The sequence below is a fragment of the Pongo pygmaeus genome, chromosome 14, assembly GCF_028885625.2.
Source record: "Pongo pygmaeus isolate AG05252 chromosome 14, NHGRI_mPonPyg2-v2.0_pri, whole genome shotgun sequence".
NCBI classification, from domain to species: Eukaryota; Metazoa; Chordata; class Mammalia; order Primates; family Hominidae; genus Pongo; species Pongo pygmaeus.
The window spans coordinates 25,819,333-25,837,177 of record NC_072387.2 but is presented as its reverse complement, the minus strand read 5'-3'; the positions used below and the strand labels follow the sequence as shown (position 1 = coordinate 25,837,177).

At 41.5% G+C, this 17,845-nt stretch overlaps 1 protein-coding gene across 15 annotated transcripts in view; it reads left to right on the top strand.

Annotated features, from left to right (window-relative positions):
• ZMYM5 (zinc finger MYM-type containing 5) overlaps positions 1-17,845 on the top strand; it is a 41,199-nt gene that overhangs the window by 6,979 nt on the left and 16,375 nt on the right. For 14 of the 15 annotated variants that reach the window (XR_010123478.1, XR_010123479.1, XR_008493460.2 and 11 more), the window contains 2 exons: positions 5,260-5,758; positions 5,999-6,092. Coding sequence is in view for 12 of the 15 variants with exons in the window: in XM_054447217.2 (XP_054303192.2) it covers positions 5,260-5,758; positions 5,999-6,092 (593 nt within the window). In the remaining 3 variants the exon portion in view is untranslated. Of the gene's footprint in view, positions 1-5,259; positions 5,759-5,998; positions 6,100-17,845 lie in introns of all 15 variants that reach the window. The other variant, XM_063650556.1, reaches the window with a different exon arrangement.

Sequence of the window (17,845 nt, the reverse complement as noted above, 5' to 3'; positions counted from 1 at the left end):
CTGGCCTTTATTTTTTTGTAGAGGTGAGTTCTCAGTTTGTTGCCCAAGTTGGTCTTGAACTCCTGGCCTCAAGTGATCCTCCTGCCTTGGCTTCCCTAAGTGTTAGGATTGATTATAGGTGTGAGGCACCAGGCCCAATTTAGATAGTAATTTTGTACCTAGTTCCTGCAGTAATTCTCTTGCTATTTGTGGTGGTAGTTCAGTTGACTCTTCTTTTTTCTGATCTCATTACTTTTGTGAGTACCTTCAGAATCATGGTACACCTTTATATCTGATTTTAAATAGGTGTGCTTATATACTCAACTGTGAAGTGTCTCTGAAAGTAGTCTACAAGAAGAGCTAAATAGGTCAAAGAACATTTATTCATTGCTTTGTTTTATGTTAACCCTTATCTTTACGCCTAAATATCCTGTTAAATTTACGTTGTTTCCCATTCTCTAGAGATAGTTTACATTTAAGCATTTTGCTAGTGTTATAATTTGTGTATGAATAAGATACCACAAGAAGACTAGTTAAATGTTTAAAATTAGACAGTTGCTGAAATCTCAGGATGTAGCGATGTAGCATAGTATTTGCCTAAATACCTTGTTATTGGAAGGGATTTTTTTGTTTGTTTTTGAGACAGAGTCTTATTTTGTTACCCAGGTTGGAATGCAGTGGCATGATCTCAACTCACTGCAACTTCTACCTCCAGGTTCAAGCGATTCTCTTGCCTCAGTCTCCTGAGTGGCTGGGACTCCAGGCACATGCCACCACGCCTGACTAAATTTTTTTTTTTCTTCTGAGACAGAGTTTCGCCCTTGTTGCCCAGGCTGGAGTTTAATGGCGTGATCTCAGGTCACCTCAACCTCTGCCTCCTGGGTTCAGGCGATTCTCATGCCTCAGCCTCCTGAGTAGCTGGGATTACGGGCATGCATCACCTCGCTTGGCTAATTTTGTATTTTTAGTAGAGGTGGGGTTTCTCTATGTTGGTCAGGCTGGTCTCGAACTCCCGACCTCAGGTGATCCACCTGCCTCGGCCTCCCGAAGTGCTGGGATTACAGACATGAGCCACCGGGCCCAGTCATAATTTGATATTTTTTGCACTCTCTGATATGGACCAGGCCATATGCCAGGGATTTGCGTGTCCACTCACCTCATTAAAAAGCTTAAAGCTATATGTTATCCTCATTCACAGTTTAGAAAACTAAAACTCAGTGAGGTGACATAATTTGCCTACTGCCACATAGCTAATTGGCTATACAGCATCTTTTTCTCTGTTTTTAGACAATATTGTAGAAATATTCAAAATTTTCTTATGGTCTTGTGTTTATAGAATTAAAGTTTTTCATGGTTAAGTTATAAACACAATGGCTTTTAGTAGTTTTTTGTTGTTTGTTTGTTTGTTTTTTGGTTTTTTTTTTGTTTTTGAGACGGAATCTCGCTGTGTCTCCCAGGCTGGAGTGTGCAGTGGCGCTATCTCCGCTCATTGCAAGCTCCGCCTCCCGGGTTCACACCATTCTCCTGCCTCAGCCTCCGGAGTAGCTGGGACTACAGGTGCCCGCCACCATGCCCGGCTAATTTTTTTTTTTCTGTATTTTTTTAGTAGATATGGGTTTTCACCGTGTTAGCCAGGATGGTCTCGATCTCCTGACCTCATGATCCACCCACCTTGGCCTCCCAAAGTGCTGGGATTACAGGCATGAGCCACTGCACCTGGCCTTTAGTAGTGTTTTAACTTATTTATAATCTGGGATTTAAGCATAGGTGAATACTTAATCTTTTTTTAAAGATAGATGACTGCAGTGAGCTGAGTATAAAGAGTATGCTGTGTATTATTTTCTGTGAGAAAAGTAAAATAGAACCTAGCAGACACAAGAAGATACTGTGGGCTGGGCGCAGTGCTCATGCCTGTAATCCCAGCACTTTGAGAGGCCCAGGCGGGCGGATCACAAAGTCAGGAGATTGAGACCATCCTGGCTAACACGGTGAAACCCCGTCTTACTAAAAATACAAAAAATTAGCTAGGCGTGGTGACAGGCACCTGTAGTCCCAGCTACTTGGGAGGCTGAGGCAGGAGAATGGCGTGAACCTGGGAGGCGGAGCTTGCAGTGAGCCTAGATGGTGCCACTGCACTCCAGCCTGGGCGACAGAGCGAGACTCCATCCTAAAAAAAAAAAGAAGGTACTGTGGAGTCAGTTATAACTCTTTTCCAGAAATTATTTTCCTTTTTTATCATTATTTAAAAAAATTTTTAGTAGAGATGGAATCTCACCATGTTGCCCAGGCTGGTCTCAAACTCCTGGGCTCAAGCAATTCTCCCACTTGGCCCCCTAAAGTGCTGGGATTAGCAGGCATGAGCCAACATTCCTGGCCCCCAATCTTTTTCATTTCTTTTACAAACCTTATTTTAAACTGGTTCCTTAAATTTGTTATTTCTTTATCTTTGAAACAGCCTTATGTAAATGTTAATTTTGTTATTGTAATGAATTGGCTCATCTTAATAAAAGATAAGTAATTTTTAACAATTGTTTTACACATTCATTGCATATAATATAGTGGCTAAGAAATAGGTTTTAGAGTCAGATTTCTTGGATTCGAATCCTGACTACGTTTTTCAGCAATGGTGAGTTAGGCAGGTTATTTATCTCCTGGCTCTTAATTTCCTAATTGGCAAAATGGGAAAAATAATAGTTCCTTCCTCACTTAAGTAATCATTAACTGAGTTAATACATATAATAGCATAATACATATTAAGAATAAATGTTACCTATTTCATGACTATATGGATTATAGATTACATCGGGAATTTTTTTTTTTTTTTTGAGACGAAGTCTTGTACTGTTGCCCAGGCTAGAGTGCAGTGGCACAATCTCGGCTCACTGTAACCTCCTCTGCCTCCCGGGTTCAAGAGATTCTCTTGCCTCAGACTCATGAGTAGCTGGGATTATAGGCGCCTGCCACCACGACTGACTAATTTTTGTATTTTTAGTAGAGATGGGGTTTCACCACGTTGACCAGGCTGATCTCAAACTCCTGACGTCAAGTGATCTGCCCACCTCAGCCTCCCAAAGTACTGGGATTACAGGTGTGAGCCACCACGCCCGGCTGGGAAATTTTTAGAGTAAAAATGTTAGCATATTTTGGCCGGGTGCAGTGGCTTACGCCACTTATCCCAGCACTTTGGGAGGCCGAGGTGGGCAGATCATGAGGTCAAGAGATCAAGACCATCCTGGCCAACATGGTGAAACCCCATATCTACTAAAAATACAAAAATTAGCTGGGCGTGGTGGCTCGTGCCTGTAGTCCCACCTACTTGGGAGGCTGAGGCAGAAGAATCGCTGGAACCCGGGAGGCGGAGGTTGCTGGAACCCGGGAGGCGGAGGTTGCAGTGAGCCGAGGTCGCACCACTGCACTCCAGCCTGGCGACAGAGTGAGACTCTGTCTCCAATAAAAAAGCATGTTTCAATATGAGATGTTTAAAATAAAATGGAGTGATGACTGCCTTATGAAGTGTGTTTTCTTAATCATTCAACACCTGTAAAAATTCTCACCCCTTTCACTCTCAAGTTTCACTGAGAAAATTGAGGCCAGAGGCCAGGCCTGGTAGCTCACACCTATAATCCCAGCACTTTGGGAGGCTGACGCAGGCGGATCATCTGAGCTCAGAAGTTCGAGACCAGCCTGGGCAACATGGCGAAACCCTGTTGCTAGCAAAAATACAAAAAATTAGCCAGGCATGCTACTCAGGAAGCTTAAGGCAGGGGGATCACTTGAGCCTGGGAGGTGGGGGTTGCAGTGAGCTGAAATGGTGCCACTGTACCTGGGTGACAGAGTGAGACCCTGTCTCACAAAATAAATAAATAAATAAAAAACTGAAGCCAGGCCTGTTGTGGTGGCTCATTCCTGTAACCCCAGCACTTTGAAAGGCCTGGGTGGGAGAATCACTTGAGCTCAGGGGTTCGAGACCAGCCTGGGCAACATAGTTAGACCTCACATCTACTAAAAGAAAAAAAAATTGAAAATTGAGGCCAGCATGTATAGTCCCATATATTGTTTCTGCATACTTACATAGCATTCCAATTATACCTACTTTTGCCTTCTTTCAGTTGAAATAGAGGTGATTCTTATACATGATCAATTTTATTACCACCTATGCACATGTCCTTATCTCTCATCTGCTTAAGAGCCACCCATGTTTCATCAGTTATTCACTTCCAGATTTTTCAACTATTGTCTCTCTGCTAGATTATTTCCTTCATCATAGCTTAGTGCATAGTAAGTATACAAAATGTTGAGTGTTAACAAGTTAAGAATTTGGGGCTAGGCCAAGTACCATGGCTCAAGCCTGTAATCCCAGCACTTTGGGGAGCCAATGCAGGAGGATTGCTTGAGGCCAGGAGTTTGAGATGAGCCCGGGCAATGTAGTGAGACCTCCTCTCTCCAAGAAATTTATGGAACATTAGCTGGTCTGTGATGGCAAGAGCCTGTAGTCCTACCTACTTGGGAGGCTCAGGTGGGAGGATTGCTTGAACCCAGGTGTTTAAGGCTGCAGTGAGCCAGGATGGCACAACTGCACTCCAGCCTGGACAACAGAGCGAGACCCTCTCTCAAAAGAAAAAGAATTTTTAGAGCCCTGAGTTTAAGTCTTACTCTCAGTGTTATCTGGAACAGTTTAGTTAGCTTCCCTAGGCCTCAATTTCTTGAACTATAAGAGTAAATTATAGCTACTATCATGGAGTTTTGATAATTTTACTTTCTGTAAAAAGCCCATTGCATAATATCTGGCATAAATGGACTTAATGCTTTCTGTACAAGGACAAAAAAGATGCAAAAGATAATTACGTAATTATTTTGGAAGAAGTGATTTTGGAAAGAAAACAATGGCAGGAGACACTTGGGAAATAGGGCCATATCATAAATGCTATAGTAGGTAAAAGCATATGGAATATAAGTGATTATATTAGGACCCTAAGTTATTGGTATTTGATTTAATTATTTTGTTACTATTTTCTAATTCAAAGGAAGACAGGCATTTTTTCACTATAAAGAGTGATTAAAGTGAGTACTATAAATTGATTAGAATTTCTTAAAGGACTACCAAAATTATATAATTAATTTCCATCAAACTCTGAAGTGAGCATTAGTTAACAGAGAACACAGAATGGATATCAGGTATCACAAAAAATAATTTGAAAAATTTACTTGTGCTATTTTATTGTAGTAAAATGCAAAAACCATAACATACTAGAACTTTTTTTTTCTTTTCTGTCTCTACAGGTTCATTGGCATGGATAAATGTTCAGTGGGAGGATTAGAATTGACTGAACAGAGTCCTGCGTTATTAGGGAATATGGCCATGGCAACTAGTCTCATGGACATAGGGGATTCATTTGGTCATCCAGCTTGTCCTTTAGTCAGTAGATCTAGGAACTCACCAGTGGAAGATGATGACGATGATGATGTTGTGTTTATTGAATCTATACAACCTCCTTCAATTTCTGCTCCAGCAATAGCTGATCAAAGCAACTTTGTATTTGCATCATCAAAAAATGAAAAGCCTCAAGGAAATTATTCTGTAATTCCTCCTTCTTCAAGAGATTTGGCATCTCAGAAAGGAAATATAAGTGAGACAATTGTTATTGATGATGAAGAGGACATAGAAACAAATGGAGGAGCAGAGAAAAATTCTTCCCGTTTTATTGAATGGGGACTTCCTGGAACTAAAAACAAAACCAAAGATTTGGATTTCTCCACTTCCAGTCTTTCAAGAAGTAAGGTAAATGCAGAAATGGGTAATAGTGGTATCACTACAGAATTGACTCTGAAATATGTTATTACTAATGTTACAACCTTAGAAACAGGTATAAGCTCTGTGAATGCTGGGCAAGATGTGAACATAATGATTACATATAAAACATCACTATAGAATACCAACTTGGGAGATGTCGCTAAAGGACTTCAGTCAAGTAATTTTGGTGTTAATATACAAACGTACACCCCATCTTTAACTCCACAGACCAAGACTGGAGTAAGACCTTTTAACCCTGGTAGGATGAATGTGGCAGGAGACTTATTTCAGAATGGAGAATTTGCAACTCATCATAGTCCTGGTAAGCAGTAAGTGATATTATTTCTACCTCAAGTAAATAAGCCTTTGGCTGTTCTTTTTAGTGCTCATATCTATTTTATTCACATTCTGTGACTTTGTTTTTTGTTTGTTTGTTTGTTTGTTTTTGGAGACGGAGTTTAGCTCTTGTCATCCAGGCTGGCTGGAGTACAATGGCTCAATCTCAGCTCATTGCAACCTCCTCCTCCCAGGTTCAAGTGATTTTTTTTTTCCTGCCTAAGCCTCCTGAGTAGCTGGGATTACAGGCGCCTGCCACCACACTCGGCTAGTTTTTGTGTTTTTAGTAGAGACAGAATTTCACCATGTTGGCCAAGGTGGTCTCGAACTCCTAACCTCAAGTGATCCACCTGTCTTGGCTTCCCAAAGTGCTGGAATTACAGGCGTGAGCCACCATTCCCGGCCTTTGACTTCCATATTAAGATAGAATATTTTACTTAATAAAACTGTACGGTCTACTTCGTCTCTGAAATTTTGAGATTTTAATCTATTTTATCCAGTCAGATTTACATTTAAAATATTTAAATTGAAATACTTTACCTTCTTTAGCCTTCTTTACTTTCTTCATATAAAAATCAAAGGATAAAAATACAGTGAAATGGAAGAACAAAGTAATATATAATGATTGGATTTTATTGTATTTATAATTATTTAAAATTTCAATTTTTGCTTAAGCTTTTAATTTTAGGCTGTTTTTATCCCTGATTTTAGTTTTTATTTATTTATTTATTTATTTGAGACAGAGTTTCGCTCTTTTTGCCCAGGCTGGAGTGCAATGGCGTCATCTCGGCTCATTGCAGCCCCTGCCTCCCAGGTTCGACTGATTCTCCTGCCTCAGCCTCTTAGGTAGCTGGTATTACAGGCGTGCTCGTCTCCATGCCTGGCTAATTTTGTCTTTTTAGTAGAGACAGGGTTTCTCCATGTTGGCCAGGCTGGTCTCAAACTCCTAACCTCAGGTGATCTGCCCACCTCAGCCTCCCCAAGTGCTGGGATTACAGGTGTGAGCCACTGCACCTGGCCTGATTTTAGTTTTTAAATTGGCGTTTTATTAGTGGCTTAATTCTGAAAGTTGGAAAACTTTCTTGCCTTTAAATCAAGGAACTGTATTTTTAGAACTTATATGGATAGTCCTATTCTGATATAATTAAAATATAACAAGTTATTTTTTTAATAGCAATGCCTTTTTGTTGCTTTTATGTGACTTGTGAGGGGTTTGGAGGAGAGTTGGTATTTTTTTTTTTGACCATTTTAGTGTTTATAGCCTGTTGAATTTTAGGAAAGGACTGAAAAGTAACGAGAACCTGAGAACCTAATCATGTTGTTGCTTTCAGGAAAATAGTGCTTTTTCCCTTTTTGTTTTGAGACAGAGTCTCTGTCACCCAGGCTGGAATGCAGTGGCATGATCTCGGCTCACTGCAACCTCTGCCTCCTGGGTTCAAGTGATCGTCGGGCCTCAGCCTTCTGACTAGCTGGGATTGCAGGCGTGTGCCATCACGCCTAGCTAATTTTTTGTATTCTTAGTAGAGATGGGGTTTCACTATGTTGGCCAGGCTGGTCTCAAACTCCTGACCTCAAGTGATTCACCCGCCTCAGCCTCCCAAAGTGCTGGGATTACAGGCCTGAGCCACCGCACCCGGCCAACTTTTTTCCTTATTTTTAAAATTAATCTTATCTTCTGGTTATGAAATACTATGTGATTATTATAGAATATTTAGAAAAAAATCATAGAAATCAGAAAATATGTCTCCTTACCCCAGTAACTAGAAATAATGTGACCACTGTGAAGATTTTGGTTTGTTTGCTTTCAGTCTTTGGTTTTTAAAAATATAATTTAGAGCACTTTTTATATTGTTTTGTATCCTGCTGATTTACTTAATCTAAATGCTAATATTTTATGTCATCATAAAAATATAGGCTGGGTGCAGTGGCACACCCCTATAATGCCATCGCTTTGTGAGGCCAAGGAAGAAGGATCACTTGAGGCCAGGAGTTTGAACCCAGCCTCAGTAACGTAGCGAAGACCTCATCTCTATAAAAAGTAAAAAAAATTAGCCAGGCGCCATGATGTGCACCTGTAAACTCAGCGCTTAAGGAAGCTGCGATGGGTCACTTGAGACCTGGAGTTGGGGTCACACTGCGCTTTAATCCTACCGCTGCACTCCAGCCTAGGTGACAGAGTGGGACTCTGTCTCTAAAAATATGTATATATAAGTTTTAATAACCACAAAATATTTGTCTGAAGTACTCATTTCCCTACGTATTTTTTTCATCATTTACATGCTTTTTCATTGTTTTGAAGCTATAATAAATACGTATGTTTACATTTTTTATTTTTTCCATAGGGTATTTATTCTCAATTTTTTTGGTCTCAGATTCACTCTTAAAATGAAGACCCCAAAGGTTTCTTTTATTTCCATTATTAGATATATTAAAAATTAAAGCTTTAGCCAGGTATAATGGCGTACACCTGTAGTCCCAGCTATTCAAGAGGCTGAGGTGGGTCTGGGCATGGTGGCTCCCACCTGTAATCCTAGCACTTTGGGAGGCCAAGGCAGGTGGATCACTTGAAGTCAGGATTTTGAGACCAGCCTGGCCAACATGGTGAAACCCCATCTCTACTAAAAAAATTAAAAAGTAGCCAGGCATGGTGGCATGTACCTGTAGTCCCAGTTACTCAGGAGGCTGAGGCAGGAAAATCACTAGAACCTGGGAGGCAGAGGTTGCAGTGAGCCCAGATCACTCCACTGCACTCCAGCCTGGGCAACAAAGTGAGACTTGTCTCAAAAAAAAAAAAAGAGGCTGAGGTGGGAGGGTCACCTGAGCCCAGGAGTTTGGCGAGTCCAGTCTGGGCAACATAGCAAGACCTAATGTCTTTAAAAAATAATAATAATGGATGGACATAGTAGCTCACATCTGTAATTGCAGCACTTTTCGTAGGCTGAGGCAGGAGGATCCCTTGAGCCGAGGAGTTTGAGGCTACAGTGAGCTATGATCACAACACTGCACTCCAACCTGGGTAACAGAGTGAGACGCGGTCTTAAAAAATAATAATTACCTGGGTGTGGTGGCTTTCACCTGTAATCCCAGCACTTTCAGAGGCCAAGGCTGTCGCATTACCTGAGGTCAAGAGTTCAAGACCAGCCTGGCCAACATGGTGAAACCCCGTCTCTTCCAAAAATACCAAAAACAAAAAAATTAGCTGGGTATGGTGGCATACTCCTGCAGTCATAGCTACTTGGGAGGCTGAGGCATGAGAATTGCTTGATCTCAGGATGCTGAGGTTGCAGTGAGCTGAGATCATGCCACTGCACTCCAGCCTGGGCGACAGAAATTTTTTTGTCTCAAAAAATAAAATAAGATAAAATCTTAAGAAAAATTAAAACTAGGCCGGGCGCAGTGGCTCACACCTGTAATCCCAGCACTTTGGGAGGCCGAGGTGGGCGGATCACGAGGTCAGGAGATCGAGACCATTCTGGCTAACACAGTGAAACCCCGTCTCTACTAAAAATACAAAAAAAAAAAAAAAAAAAATTAGCCAGGAGTGGTGGCAGGTGCCTGTAGTCCCAGCTACTCGGGAGGCTGAGGCAGGAGAATGACCTGAACCCGGGAGGTTGCAGTGAGCCAAGATCACGCCACTGCACTCCAGCATGGGCGACAGAGCGAGACTCCGTCTCACAGAAAAAAAAAAAAAAAGAAAAAAAAAATTAAAACTATTCATTTCACAATAATTACCCGTTATATAACATAAATAACATTTGTAATGAAAAAATAACTATTTTCAAAGAAATTTAGTGAAAAGTAACATTGTCTTACATTTTTGCAAATCTCTTTAAAATCTGGCTTAATAGAAGACAGGTATATCTAGCTTTCCATATGTATTTCTGTATTGAGTCTGTTGTAGTATTTTGTTTTGCTTGAAGTATAAGAAGAAAATCTGGCCTCACATAGATAGGTGGTTGGAGAAGGGAGGACTATTTTCAACATCTTTTTATATGTGGATAGTTTTCTTTTGATGCAGCACCAAAACTTGACAATTAGTAGTTTTCGAGGTTGTTACAATGTGGGATTTGCAACCGTATAATTAAGTTTTCATCACTAGGCGCAGTGGCTCATGCCTGTAATCCCAGCACTTTTCGAGGCCAAGGCAGGCGGATCACTTGAGGCTGGGAGTTCGAGACCAGCCTGGCCAACATGACAAAACCCCATCTCTACTAAAAATGCAAAAAATTAGCTGGGTGTGGTTGTGCATGCCTGTAGTCCTAGCTACTGGGGAGGCTGAGGCACAAGAATCACTTGAACCTGGGAGGGCTAGGTTGCAGTGAGTTGAGATCATGCCATTGCACTCCAGCCTGGGCAGCAGAGCGAGACTGTCTCAAAAAAATTTTTTTCATACTGTTTATTTTTAATTTTTTTATGTGTCAGCATCCCACTCTGTTTCCCAGACTAGAGTGCAGTGACATGATCATAGCTCACTGCAGCCTCAAACTTCTGGGCTCAAGTTATCCTCCCACCTCAGCCTCCTGAGTAGCTGAGACTACAAGTGCATGCCATAACACCCTGCTAGTTTTTTTTTTTCTTTTAAAAAAAACAGGGGGGACTGTATTTGGTACAGACTGGTCTATTAGTTTGAAATCTATTGATTTTGAATGGATTTTTAACCTTTGTATTAATAACATTGTGCATTGGTTATTTGGAAAACATTGGTTCACTCAGATCCTAAATGTTGACACTTTAGGAAGCTGTCAAGTTCATGATGGTGGATACAGGCTTCCAAAAATTCACTTTTTTTTTTTTTTTTTTTTTTTTTTGTGGCCAGTGACACAGCCCTCAGGAGGTCCTGAGAACATGTGCCCCAAGTTTTCAAAAATTCTGATTTTTCACTTGAAAGCTCATATTTTCTCATCAGCAACAAATACTCTCGGTTTTCTTGAAGTGATGGACTTTTTTGAGTTATTTTTAAGAAAATGTCTCCAATAGTCATAGTTTGTCATTTTTTCAAGTAAAAATGGTATTCCATGAAAAATGGCTAGCTCAGCTTATAGTCCAGCAACTGTGCAAGCACTTTTCTGCTTTTCAATAAGATAACCTTTATACTTTGGTATGAAACAAATGCTTTATGCATACTACCCAGTTTGTCATACAGAAAATTAAGATGTCAAAGGCTAAACTTTAATGAAATTATTAATAACTTTTACTGTTTCACCAAAGACATCTGTAGTAAAAATTATTTTTGTCCCTGGTTCCTGGAAGAGAGACTCTAAATCCTTAAAATTTCCAAGTATCTTTGCTATATTCATAAGCTGCTTGGATCATACCTGAATTTATGCTAAGAGATGAGATGACTTACAGTGGGTTCTAGACACCAGAAAGATGAACTATAGGATTGAAACTTGGGTCTTTGAGCCAGCCCAAAGTCTGGGAGAGGAGGGGATCTGGAGCTGAGTTCAGTCATATGGCCAATGAGTCATGCCTACGTAATGAAACCCAAATAAAACTACTCTAGATTTTGAAGCTCAATGCAGCCTTTTGGTTGGTGAACACATCAGTGTGCCAGGCAGGTGATGCTACTGCTTCCACTGAAAGCTGGCCCAGAAATTCTGCATTTGGGACCCTCCCAGACCTTGCCTTATGAGCTTCTTCATTTGGCTGTTTCTGATTTGTATCTTTTGTTTAAAAAAAAACAAACAACTGTAAATGTAAATATAGAGCTTTTCCAGAGTTCTGTGGGTCTTTCTAACAAATTATCCCACCTTGGGAGCCCCTCCCAGATTTGTGGCCAGTTGATTAGAAGTGCAGCTGGTATCTGAAGTGAGGGCAGTCTTGTTGAGAACCAGGCCTTTAAACCTGTGGGGTCTGATGCTAACTCTGAGTACATTAGCATCAGAATTGTTTTCCATATATACCAGTTGGTGTTAGGATAACATTCGTAAGTGAAGGTGACCAAATGCATACTAGTGAAAACTGCTAATACGGTTTAGTTCCATTGCCAGAGGTTTTGCATTTCCATCATTAATGCAAATGCCACATAGTACAAAAAGCAATAAATCTTGGTATTACTATGGAAATAGTTTGACTTCACACATTCCCTTTTGTTTCTTTTTCTAATACAAGGCTGAATACGAGTAGACTATAAAACCTTGTTTTGTTCTTGACCTCAGGGAAGCATTGGACATATCGTTATATTATTAGATCACATTAAATATAATTATCTGTTAATGTTTATATGTCATTTAGTAGTTTATTTGGGGTAGTTTCTACTGTTTGCAATTACAAACTGTTTCTCATAAACATCTCTAAGTTTGGCACCCTTATTTTCTTGAAGAGTTTTTAGAAGTAGATTTGCATTCAAGATGTCAACATATTTTTAAAGCATGTGATGGTTAATACAAAATTCCCCCTACCACCAAATTGTGTTACTTTTCTTGCAGCATAAGAGTTTCAGCGGGGTGCGATGGCTGACGCCTATAATCTCAGCACTTTGGGAGGCCGAAGCGGGTGGATCACTTGAGGTCAGGAGTTTCAGACCCGCCTGGCCAACGTGATGAAACCCCGTCTCTGCTAAAAATACAAAAAATTTGCTTGGCGTGGTGACAGCCACCTGTAATCCCAGCTGCTCAGGAGGCTGAAGCAGGAGAGTGGCTTGAACCCCGGAGGCAGAGATTGCAGTGAGCCGATATTGCGCCACTGCACTCCAGCCTGGCAACAAGAGCGAAACTCCATCTCAAAAAAAAAGAGTTCTTTTTCTATACTGTAAACACTCCTTAACAGTAGGTGTTATTATTTAAAGCTTGCTAAACTGAAAGGTGGTATCATCATAATTTGCATGTCATTGACCATTGACAAATATATTTGAAATTTTTAATGAATTTTCTCAAATTCACATCCGTCACCCATTTATTACTATGTACATGTCTTATTAATAATTAAACCTGAGACAACATGGAACACTTGCAATCTCTAGGTTGTGTTAAAAGCAATGAAGGTGTCAAAGACTTTGAAATAATGTCCATTGAAAATCATCCTTTTGAGTCTACTTATACTTATTTATTTTTTGAAACAAGGTCTGGCTCTTTCGCTCAGGCTGGAGTGCAGTGGCACATTCTCGGCTCACTGTAACTTCCACCTCCCAGGCTCAAGCCATCCACCCACCTCAGCCTCCCAAGTAGCTAGGATTACAGGTATGCATACACCACCACACCTAGCTAATTTTTTAATTTTTTTTTGAGACGGAGTCTCACTCCGTCACCCAGGACAGAGTGCAATAGCGCAATCTCAGCTTACTGCAACCTCCGCCTCCCAGGTTCAAGCCATTCTCCCACCTCAGCCTCCCTAGTAGCTGGGATTACAGGCGTGTGCCACTGTGCCCAGCTAATTTTTGTATTTTTTGTAGAGACAGGGTTTCTCCATGTTGCCCGGACTGGTCTCGAACTTGTGAGCTCAAGCCATCCACCTGCTTTGGCGTCCCAAGTGCTGGGATTATAGGCATGAGCCACCACACCATGCCTGTTTATTTCTTTCACTCTTTGTTTTATAATAATTTCTTACATTTTAGATATTTATTGCTTGTTTTAGATGTCATTCATGTTTATATAAGCATGAATTCCATCTTATATAAATAAAAGCTCTTTCATGGAAACTAAAAGCCTTGCTATATATATATATATATTTTTTTTTTTTTTTTGCTGGAGTGCAGTGGCGCAATCTCGGCTCACTGCAACCTCTACCTCTTGGGTTCAAGTGATTCTTCTGCCTCAGCCTCCCGAGTAGCTGGGACTACAGGCGCGTGCCACCACACCTGGCTAATTTTTTGTATTTTTAATAGAGATGGGGTTTCACCATGTTAGCCAGGATGGTCTCGATCTCCTGACCTCGTGATCTGCCTGCCTCATCCTCCCGAAGTGCTGGCATTACAGGCGTGAGCCACCGTACCCGGCCACTAAAGCTTTCTTAAAGGTTAAGTTGGGCCAGGTACGGTGGCTCATCCCTGTAATCCCAGCACTTTAGGAGAACAAGATGGGTGGATCACTTCAGGCCAGGAGTTCAAGACCAGCCTGGCCAACATGGCAAAACCCTGTCTCTGCTAAAAATACAAAAATTAGCTGGGCATGGTGGCGCATGCCTGTAATCCCAGCTACTTGGGAGGCTGAGACACGAGAATCACTTCAACCTGGGAGGCGGAGGTTGCAGTGAGCCGAGATCGCACTCCAGCCTGGGTGACGGAGTGAGACTCTTTATCTCAAAAAAGAAAAAAAAAACTGTTAAATCTGCTGGATGCAGTGGCTCATGCCTGTAATTGCAGCACTTTGGGAGGCCGATGCAGGAGGATTGCTTGATCCCAGAAATTTGAGACCAGATTGGGCAACGTAACGAAACTCCATGTCCATGTAAAAAAACTTTTCTTTTTTTTTTTTTTGAGATGGAGTTTGGCTCTTATCTCCCAGGCCGGAGTGCAGTGGCACGATCTTGGCTCACTGCAACCTCTGCATCCCGGATTCAAGCAATTCTGCTGCCTCAGCCTCCCGAGTAGCTGCCACCATGCCCAGCTAATTTTTGTACTTTTAGTAGAGATGGGATTTCGCCATGTTGGCCAGGCTGGCCCGAACTCCTGACCTCAGGTGATCGCCTGCCTTGGCCTCCCAAAGTGTTGGGATTACAGGTGTGAGCCACCGCGCTCGGCCAAAAAACCTTTTTTTTTTTAATTAAAAAAAAAAAAAAAAAAGGTTAAGTCATTTGTCAAAAGGATAGTCTTTTTGTAGTTGTTGCTATTTTTACTCTTTAACTTGAAATAGCATAGATAAAAGAAGTCTGTTTTTAGTATTAACCTTAAATTTTCTTTTTACTTGCTGTCAGCATTAGTACAACAAATTAGGTTTCACCAGGAAGCTTTAAGAATAAGATGACATTGATTATATTATGTTGTTTGAAGTCAAAGTTCCTCCAGAATGTGTTACTTTAGTTGCTGTGTATTTTCCACGTAGATAAATTGAAGGTTTTCTAGTACAAGAGAAAAAAAACGGGCAAAGATTTCTGGAGTTGAATTCTATTTAAATTTAGGGCTTATGGGTTTAAATTTCATCATATAAAACTGGCTCTTGACAGCCCCGTGCGGGAAAGGGTCTGGCCAGCCCATGGGGTAGGTGGGTTGGCGGAAGCTGGCAGCACCAAAAGGAAAACCAAAACAACTGGCTCTTCATAAAGTACACGTAAAACTGCATTCTGTTTTATGAAAACAGGATTGGCCAGGCGCGGTGGCTCACGCCTGTAATCCCAGCACTTTGGAAGGCCAAGGCGGGCAGATCACGAGGTCAGGAGATCGAGACCATCCTGGCTAACACGGTGAAACCCCATCTCTACTAAAAATACAAAAATTAGCCGGGCGTGGTGGTGGATGCGTGTAGTCCCAGCTACTCGGGAGGCTGAGGCAGGAGAATGGCGCGAACCCAGGAGGCAGAGCTTGCAGTGAGCTGAGATCACGCCACTGTACTCCAGCCTGGGCAGCAGAGGAAGACTCTGTCTCAAAAAAGAAAAAAAAATTAGGATCATATTTGTTAGAAAGGACCATTTAATTCTTTCTTTAACTTTTAGGGTACACTATGTTTCAGTGAAAGTTCTCCAGTTCCCACATACTTTTGTATAAACAGTAGAAAAAAAAAAAAAAGCTCATGAGAGAAAATACCTAAACTTAGAATTTGCTCTTACATCTTTTGTATTTTTGTTGCATTATAAACATTTCTGACCATGATACTGACTCTAGGGAGTTTCATTTCTGATACCTAGGTAAGTCCTGTCCCTCTTGCTGAGAGTAATTACGGAAAAAATGACAAAATGTATAAAGTATCTGTTTAAAGACATCAAGAGCTACAAATAACAAATGGAAAAACTAAGGTTTCAAGATCTGAGAGAAGAATTGGGGCTGTTTTTCCCTATTGGAATATGTGTTCAATTCCAGAAAAGGCTGCAGAGAAGCTAAATGGAGTTTTCAGTAGACACTGAGGACCCACAAACAGGAGTACTGATAAAAACTGCCTTCCAACCTATGGATTAAAATACTAACATCATCCAGAGCCTCACAGATTGTTGTAATTTTTCATATAAAAATAGGCCAGGCCCGGTGGCTCAAGCCTGTAATCCCAGCACTTTGGGAGGCTGAGGCGGGCAGATCACGAGGTCAGGAGTTCAAGACCAGCCTGACCAACATGGTGAAACCCCGTCTCTACTAAAAATACAAAAATTAGCTAGGCATGATGGCATGCTCCTGTAATCCCAGCTACTTGGGAGGCTGAGGCAAGGAGAATCCCTTGAACCTGGGAGGCGGAGGTTGCAGTGAGCGTGCCACTGCACTCCAGCCCGGGCGACAGTGCAAGACTCTCTCTCAAAAAAAAAAAAAAGTAAAAAGTGGCCAGGTGGGCTGGGCACGGTGGCTTAGGCCTGTAATCCCAGCACTTTGGGGGGCCAAGGTGGGTGGATCATGAGGTCAGGAGTTCAAGACCATCCTGACTAATATGGTGAAACCCTGTCTCTACTAAAAATACAAAAAATTAGCCGGGCGTGGTGGCGGGCACTTGTAGTCCCAGCTGCTCGGGAGGCTTGAGGCAGGAGAATGGCGTGAACCTGGGAGGTGGAGCTTGCAGTGAGCCAAGACTGCACCACTGCACTCCAGCCTGGGTGACAGAGCGAGACTCCGTCTCAAAAAATTTTAAAAAAAAAGTGGCCAGATGTGGTGGTTCATGCCTGTAATTTTAGCACTTTGGGAGAGCCAGGCAGGAAGATCGCTTGAGTCCAGGAGTTTAAGACCAGCCTGGGCAACATAGTGAGACCTTGCCTCTACAAAAAATAAAAAAATTAGCCAGGTGTAATGGCATGTGCCTGTTGTCCCAGCTACTCAAGAAGCTGAGATGGGAGGATCGCTTGAGCCCAGGAGTTCAAGGCTGTAGTAAGCTGTGATCATGCCACTGCACTTCAGACTGGGCAACAGAGTAAGAAGCTGGGACTGCAAGCGAGCTCCACCACACCCAGCTAATTTTATTTTTGTAGAGATGGGGTTTTGCCTTGTTACCTAGGCTGGTTTCAAACTCACTGGCTTCCAGCATCCCAAAGTGCTGGAATTACAGGCATGAGCCATTGCACCCTGCCTAGGCTGAGTCTTAAACCTCTGGCCTCAAGTGATCCTCCCACCTTAGCCTCCCAAAGTGCTGGGATTATAGGCATGAGTCACCTCACCTGTCCAAAGCTGTTTTTGAAGATAGATTACAAAATAATTCTTTATTATAGGACCTTGTTTCTCAAAGCTTCACCGTCATCTGAGAGTTAGTTAGAAATGCAGAGTATCAGATTTCTTCTCAGACCTACTAACTTAGAATCTCCATTTAAACAAGATTCCCAAGTGATTTAATATGCACAATAAAGTTTGAGAAGCATCTCACCTATAAGTAATACTGTACCTTTTGAAGCTAACAGTAATTTATGATACTGCAGCTGCTATGTAAGGTTAGGAAAGCTGAGTCTTTCCTGAGTAATCCACAATCTATATTAATGCCTGATAAGTAATATTTTAGAAGGCTGGGAAATAATAATAGATTTATATTAAACTACTACGTCTAAAGTATTTTGAAAGTAAGTGTACTAATGTCTACAATTTACTTGAAATACATGGAGATGGATTGATTGTTTAGTGGTATGATTAGACAGATGTGATTAGGCTGGGAGTGGTGGCTCACGCCTGTAATGCCAGCACTTTGG